The 8279-nt window shown below is 34.4% G+C and overlaps 1 protein-coding gene across 2 annotated transcripts; it reads left to right on the forward strand.

The window, feature by feature from the left end:
- Positions 1-1221: 1221 nt before the first annotated feature.
- Positions 1222-4866, forward strand: TBL7 (TRICHOME BIREFRINGENCE-LIKE 7). Of its 2 annotated transcripts, XR_002602455.2 has the most exons (5): positions 1222-2522; positions 3220-3378; positions 4042-4135; positions 4252-4354; positions 4478-4866. XR_002602455.2 is itself a non-coding variant. In XM_022295176.2 (4 exons), exons 1-3 carry the CDS (start codon positions 1708-1710, stop codon positions 4337-4339), a joined length of 1272 nt encoding a protein of 423 aa, XP_022150868.1. In that variant the 5' UTR covers positions 1231-1707; the 3' UTR covers positions 4340-4354; positions 4478-4866. The 2 variants fall into 2 exon arrangements, 1 of the variants encoding a protein (XP_022150868.1); XM_022295176.2 differs by having other exon boundaries at positions 1231-2522; positions 4042-4354.
- The last annotated feature ends 3413 nt before the right edge of the window (positions 4867-8279 follow it).

Below are 8279 nucleotides of genomic sequence, written 5' to 3' on the forward strand. Positions count from 1 at the left end.
ATTGGAAAAAAAAAAAAAACTCTCAAATAAATTAGTGATTAAAACTCATATTTAGCTAAATTAAAATAATATTGACATTCTACAAATTAAAATAAACCACATTAAGTTAAAAATATTCATAAAATTTTAATAATAAAAAAAACATTAATTCCAAAAACCTATATTTTATTTTTCAAATTGGCTAAAATTTTAAAAGTAGCTTTTAAAACAAAATATCAAACGGATATCCAATAAACTTTAGGTTAAAATACTAGTTTGGTCCCTATATTTTAAGTTTTGATTCATTTTGGTCCCTGTATTTTCAACTTTTATTTCATTTTGGTCCCTATATTTTTAAAAAGTAATAATTTTGTTCTCTTAATTTCATTTCTTCTATCACAATTTTAACACGATATTACATTCAATATATTTCTTAAAATGTAACCATAACTTTACATTAAAACGTTCCCATTATAGGTAGTATTTATGTTAAAATTTTGAAAATAGAGACCAAAATGACAACTTTTTAAAAGTACAATGACTAAAATAAATATTTTGAAAGTATAAGGACTAAAATAAACAAAGTTAAAAATATAGGGATCAAAATGAAGCAAAGTTAAAAAGTACAGGACCAAACTAGTATTTTAAACTAATTGCTTCTTGAACTCCAGTAGGGAGACAAAATCCTAGGAAGACCCGTACAGAGAGAGAAAAAGTTCCAACGCTAGACAACCCGTTTATTCACTCAAGAGATGAGTAAATAAGAATTGCGTATTTACGTGGGTGAGTCTCTATGTTTATATAGGTGTAAAATAGTGGGTCTCGCTCACCTGTTACTTTCGACAATCGTGTAACTCCTGACCTGGATTTCGCGATCATGATTAGTGTACCGTTAAAAATAGTTTTTGGTCATATCTTACTTGTCCCTTATCAATATCGGCACCGAGATGAGGTCTTGAAACTTTGCTCCTCGACCTAGAGGTACAAGGTATTATTCTTTTGACTCTTGAGATCTCATCTCCTTTTGCCACATGTTAGGTGGTTTTGCTCAATCCAATAATCTTAAAAGAAAAAAAAATTTAATCGATGATATATATTTAACCTATGTTGGAAGATGAAAAGTGCCTTAAAAACTAAAAATTTAAAAAGGAAATAGAAAATTGATTATAGCCATCAAATTTCGTTCACTGGGCAAATGATTGAATGTGAAAGGTCCCATTTATTACCAAATCAACTACCCAACTCCACTTTTTTTTTTTTTTTTCTTCATCTAATTTTTTTGCCCTTTTTTTTGGTTGTTGCTGTTTCCCTGTCTCGGTTGGTGTTTTTGCTTCTCTCGACCATCTTTCGATCTTCTTCCATTTCCAAATACCGACATTTCCATTCTGGAAGTTTCCCAAATCTTCCCATTTTCCTCCTCTCCGCCAAGATCCTTCAACGGAATCTGAAGGTAAATTTTCTCTGCCTCTGCAACTTCCAACACAACTCCCCCGCTGCATGATTTCCTTTTTCTTCCGATTCAAATTGGCGAAAATCCGCCGGTTTCTGCATTTGGGGTTCCATTTTTTTCCCACTTATGAAGAAACCCTCATTTCGCACTTCGACTATTTCCTTTAATGCGTTATGGAACAGTTAGATGGTAGCTTTGTGCTTAGATTTTACGCTGGTTCTAGGCTAGGACTCGATCAATGTTAGTTTGGAAGGAAATTTTCTGAATCTTTAAGCACGATGGTTGAGATGATGAGTAATTTGAGTAGAACTATGTCGTTTAATCGGAGTGCTTCATTCAGTAGGAGGGGTTTAAGTTCTGCAAGCCCGAGGAGTCGTGTGGGGTGGATCATTCGCTGGTATCATGTGTTCGTAGTCATTGGATTTCTGGTTTCATCTCTTGTAGTGATTACTGCTGCTTATCTTCATGTGCTCCCAAGTTTTGCTCTGTCTTCTCATGATAATGGTGTTCGGAAATCGAATTATTCGATGAACGGGAGCTGCAATGTGTATGAAGGAAGCTGGATTTTGGATGATAGTTATCCGCTTTACAATGCTACAGAATGCCCTTTTGCTGAGAAAGGATTTGATTGCTTAGGTAATGGTAGGGTGGATCAGAACTATCTGAAATGGAGGTGGAAACCCGTGGATTGTGATGTCCCGAAGCTTGATGTGCGGAATGTACTGGAAATGCTGCGGAGCAAAAGGATTGTTTTCGTTGGAGATTCGATGAGTAGAACGCAGTGGGAATCATTGATTTGCTTGCTTATGAGTGGGGTTGCGGATAAAAGGACTGTTTATGAAATGAATGGGAATAAGATTACAAAACGGATTAGGTACTTAGGCGTTCGGTTTAGTTCGTTTAACTTCACTGTTGAGTTCTTCCGCTCGGTTTTCCTTGTGCAACAGGGTCAGATGCCAAAACATGCACCTAAGAGAGTGAGCTCAGCCCTTAAATTGGATGAGATTGATAGTATTAGCAGCCGGTGGATAGATTCAGATGTTTTGGTGTTCAACACTGGACACTGGTGGGTGCCCGGGAAGTTATTCGAATCGTAAGTTCCCTTTTCGTATTGTGATGTTTGTTTGAAATTAATATCAACTTTCTGATATGATTTATATCACTGCAACTTTAAGAGTAGAGAATAACTATAATTTTCAATGTCATGAAAGAAGCATGGTGGCTTTTTCTACTAAAGCGAGGATGAGTTTTTCTTTTCTAGCATCGAAAGAAAATGAACCTTGAAATTTTTGTTTCACTTGTGCACATGCAAGAGAGTAAGAGCGTAAAAAGACCATTTGATCTGTGGACAAGATTTATTCAGTATTTGGTTTGATTATTTGAGATTTAGGTCTCTGCCACACAATGATTATTTATGTGAAATGGTTTCGATATCCAACAGTCAGATTAGAGCTTGTCCTTGGATATCATAGGTTAATAATCCTTGGTGTGTAAAACATGCATTCCTGACTAAAGTAAAGGGAGAATGATAAGGGGAAGCGGGCATATGGGTGTGAAGAAGATTCTAGTTTCCCGAAACTTACCATTAAATTACGCATCATTTTTCCACACATTGGGAGTCCCATGATTGTCTCATGCACTAAAAGTCAAAGTTTAGAAGCAGGGTTTGTGTTTATACAGAGAGAACAGAAAACTGCGATCTTTACAATTTTTTTGTTTTGGTTCATATGACATAAATAATCTTACCATCTTTAGAACCTCTTGAAGGCTTCTAAAGGTTTGTTGGACAGTGGTTGCTATTTTCAGGTTGGAAATTCTCTAAAACTTGGAATGTCAATTCCCACAGCTTTTGAAGTAGCTGTTCGCACATGGGCATCCTGGATTGAGAAAAATATCAACACAAACAGAACCCGTGTTTTCTTTCGCACTTTCGAGCCATCACATTGGAAGTATGTGTTCTTTTTTTCTTGAATTAATGTAATTTTCTCAAAATTGGGTTGAAGAACTGGAAATGAATTTTTCTTGATGCATTTATTAGGTGCATTTAAGGCAAGTTATCTTGTTAAATGATGTTTTCTTGATGCATTTGATGTATTTATATCATGAAATTCAGTGTCTTCAGGTTGGCAACTCTCCCAAGTTTGGAATGTCGAAAATATTCTTGATGCATTTGATTTTGCTACTTGCAGTTTTTTAATCAAACTTATAGCCTTTACGGAGTCTGGTCTAGTTAGCTTTTATGTTAGTAATTCACTGACTGTAAAAGCGTCAACAAGTTGCAGTTTCTTAATGGAATTAGATATTCGATGGCAAGTGAAGTCATGTAGAGAGAATATGTCATCTTGATGAAATACTCAGCAAGAATGAAGGGCTTCCTCAACACTGGTAAAAAGGTTTGGAGGATTAATGGAGAATTTAGTCAACCTGCCCCAATCGAAGGCGAGAAACTGATATGTCAAAACTCTGTTATAAAAGTTGATGGCTGATCTTTGATAATTTCTTGTGATAGGGCATTAGTTTGCAATTTGCTTGACATAGATTCAACATCATGTAAATTAGGTGCTTGATCTGAATCTTTAATTGATTGTTGACCTGCTTTATTCATGCATCAGGGACCACACTTTCAAATATTGCACTGTTACCGATCAACCTGTGACTGAAGCCAATGGAAGGGACAGAAGCATATTTTCCGACACCATATTAGAGGTGGCAAAGAATATGAAAGCTCCCATTAATGTTTTACGCATAACTTCCATGTCTGCTTTCCGAAGCGATGCACATGTCGGTAAATGGAGCGCTAATCCATCTGTTCCGGATTGCAGTCATTGGTGTCTACCCGGAGTGCCTGATGTGTGGAATGAAATTTTGCTCTCCTACCTGCTTTATGAATATAATTTTCCATCCAAATGACCAAAACATATACAAGTAAGTTGCTTATCTCGACCTGCAAAAATAAACTCTCAAAAGAATCATTTTCGGTTTCGGTTCTGAAGAGTGAGTTCATCTTTTTCAAAACTGAGGTAACCGTCTCCTCTAAAACTTATGCAGAGTGGATTAACAAGAATTTGCTAACATCTGAGAAAAGCTTATGCCGAGGATGGAGCGACGTGAATTTATTAACGTCGGAGAGTAAGCCATCCTTCAGTGACAAAGAATGGTAATATCGAGTCTGGCTTGTTGCGTATCCTCTTCCTCGGCCGTGTTGTTTCTTGAATTCTTTGAACATCATTCTTTTATTTTCAAGGGAAATGAAAGTGCATTGAGAGTTACAGGAAGTTGTTTCTTTCTTGCCCCTTACTTTTCATCCATTCTTTGGGAGAGGCCAAATTATGGCCTTGATGTGTGTATCAGTATCTATTGTCCTTGTATTAATCATGAGTTTTTTTAAAGGATAAACACCAGTGTTGAACATAAATAGCAAAGATTATTCTACTTCATCATCTTCTCTACATTTAATGCTTTGCTCCTAAGCCTCACTCTACTGCTTCATACTTCTTAGTGGGTTGGTTTTTGAGTTAATTTGTTATTATCAGTGATGTGACGATTGTCGTTCTTTTTGGATTGGAGCCCATTTTTTTAGGTTGGTCTCTCTGCTTTTTGTTTTTGTATGCTTTTGGTACGCTTTATCAGGATGTATACAAGTAGGGGTAGAAGTGGTATTTTACATGTCGACAGCTAGTTAGATCATTAATGGGCGTGGCTGGCAGAGTGAGAATTTTATGTTTTCATGCTTAGTTTGAATAATGAGAAAATTGGAGTGGAGGACCAGCACTGTGTAAAGGGCTGGAATTGCTATTTTGCGGTGAAGCAAGAAGGAACTGTCGCTGATTATCGTGTTGATAAGCAAGCACATTCCAAAACGGGGTGGACCCAGTAATAAGGGCTGAAGTTTTGTGGTTGAGTGAATGATGAAAATGGCCCAGCTTATTGAGGCTTGCAAATTGGCTAAATCCTCGAGTATGGGGGCACTCTCAACCCTGACCCAAACCCTAATCCACCAATGCCAACCATCACCCTTTGTGATACGAAAAGACCCAGTTTTCAAACACGGAAACACAAGGGGCTTTGTTACCACTGAGAGGAGAAATTTACTATCCGCCATCGTTGCAAGAGTAAGGAACTTCGAATACTCCTCATCCACGGACATGGAAGTGGAAACCGAGATAGCAGAGAATCGGGTGGAAGAGACACTGGCCATGCAAACGGCACAAGTCCGAGAGTTAGCGGAACTGGCCTTGGCGTTGAATTCCGTTGTCGGATTCTCAGCTCCGGGTATGATAATTAAAGTCAAACGAAGGGTGGAAAACGAAGAGGTAGTTCCTCTAGTCGACTCTTCTCCCAGCTGGTAGACAAGTTGAAGATTCCGATTGCAGACACCCTCGGCTCTCTTTTGTTAAATTTATTTATTTATTTATTATTATTATTTATTTTATTAAGTTTTATTTAATTGTTTTGGTAAAAATAACATAAGTATACTTTTAAGTTTAAAAGAATTTGATTTATAATTAAAATAAAAATAAATAAATAAAAATATTTGATTTTAAATAAAGAAATTTGTTTTAAATAAAAAGATTTGTTTTTATTTTAAAAAAGGATTTTTTTACTAAAACTGATTTTTGATTTTGTTTCCTCTTTTCACTCGTCAAAGTCTGCCAAGGGAAGGTTTCACACGGAACGAAACATAGGCAACACACACAACAGAGAAGGCAAAGTACTGGCCACTTAGAAAAACTCAATAATTTTATTCCTCTCACTTAAAAAGAGTTACCTTCTTTTTCATCTTCTACATCTCACCACTCTCTCTTTCTCATTCTTCATCTTCTACCTCTCACCCTTCCCCCTTTCTCACTCTACGATAAACTCCAGCGACGAACCCGCGAACTTTGGCATCAACACAATAGAACTCCAGTGAAGCAAGATTCGGACGAACCCAGATTGATGCCAACTTCACGTTCTGCTAGCAGGTACACCCTAATACGAAGGATACTGTACATACTTCATTTTTCTAAAAAAATGTTTAAAAAAAATCGTGAAATATCCCGGATTCTTCCTTTCGAAAAAAAAAATGTTTTTTTTTTAAAATGATTTGTTTTAAATAAACAAAACTTGTCCTCCGAACAAAAAAATAAACAAAACTTTTCAAAATAAGAAATAAAACCTTTTAAAATATGTTTTAAACGTGTTTTTGAAAAATAAAAGATTTCGATAAATGAAATTTCTTTTTAACGAAAAGATTTTTTTTTATTGTAATTCAAGGTGGGACTTAAAAGGAAAGGTTTGTTTTAAGTTTTAATCTTTTTAAATTTAAATAAACTGAAAAGTTCCTTTTTTAAAATAAAGGATTTTGTTTTGAACGTAAGTTTCACTAAATAAATTTCTTAAAAAAAAAAGAATAAAAGATTTTTAAAAGTAAATTGTGTTTTAAATTACAAAGTGATAAAAAAAAGTGTGAATTTTAAAATAAAAGCTTATTAAAGTTATTTTTTATCTTTTAAATTTCTTTTTGGATAATAGGAAAAGGTCTTGTTTTGGTTTTTAAAATAAATGTAATAAAGTAAAACCAAAGTGAGCAGAGCTCAGCGGTAATTTATATATATCTGAATTTTTTTTTAAAAGTAAATGGAAGGTTTTAAAAGAAAATAAGACTTTGTTTTAAAATAAAGAAATTAATTCTTTTTAAATAAATTTTGTTTTAAGTTAAAATGAATGTCAAATTACAAATTAAGTAATAGTTTGTTTTTAAAATAAAAGATTTGTTAAATAAGTTTTAAAAAAGTGAAGAGATTTTTTAAATAAGTTTATGGTTCTCCTAAAAAAGACGAATTTCAAACTCCAAATAAATAGAATATTTTTTTTAAATAAAAATTTTCATTTTTTTAGTTTTTAAAAATAAATTAAAAGATTTGTTTTTTAAAAGAAAATAATATTTACACCTTTAGGTCCTGGTATAGTGGTAAGAAGCTTGAGTGTCAACATTTATGTCTCAATGTGCCCTAATTTTGAAAATATAAATTTTTATTTATCATTTTTTTTACTAAATAATTACTTTGAAAACTCCCATGACCGAAATTGAAACCTTCCAATATTTCTGAGATGATAAAATTTTCTAATGACCTTCGTGCCACTCATAATTATTAGTTCATATTTTATAGTAAATATAAAGTAATAAAGTATGAGACATTTAAATAAAACAAAAAATATTTTTTTGGACCAAATAAAATAATAGGATAGTTTTTGACAAAATGTGGTACCGTTTTCGAACGGGTGTCGTAGGGTGTTAACAGCTTCCCTACGTTCAGTCGACTCCCGAACCAACAATCTGTTTTCGCAGACTAAGTTTTTTAAATATGTGACCAATCACACATCGTAGATGATTGGTAGCGACTCCAAACCGTTATCTCAAAAGAAACCATTCAAGGGATGCCATCGGCCGCTCCGCATCGCGATGACGTTGCGACAGCTTGGCGACTCCATTGGAGACTATTGAGAGTCAAGCCATTTATTTTTGCCATTTACTATCTCTTATTAAAATATTTTGGTCCATTCCTTTTTATTGCACATTTGTCTTTTAATTATTTGCTTTTGTAAGTTTGCATTATCCATGCATCTAACACAAATTCACAAGCTTCCTACCCAGATTTTACCCTTATGATTAGATCAGAGATTGAGTAGTGTGACTTTTGTGAAATTTCGGTTCCCGTGCAGGCGCATGGAATTCTCCACTCAAGTCAACCATACCGTCAAAGCAGATGGAAAGATTTAGGGGTCATTATCCTCTATGACGCATTAGTACATAACTTCACACCATATTCATATTGCATTTTATGTGAGTTGTTATGTTGTTCATGAC

This window comes from Momordica charantia, assembly GCF_013281855.1.
Source record: "Momordica charantia cultivar OHB3-1 chromosome 2 unlocalized genomic scaffold, Mcharantia_2.0 BLBB01000002.1, whole genome shotgun sequence".
Taxonomy (NCBI): Eukaryota; Viridiplantae; Streptophyta; class Magnoliopsida; order Cucurbitales; family Cucurbitaceae; genus Momordica; species Momordica charantia.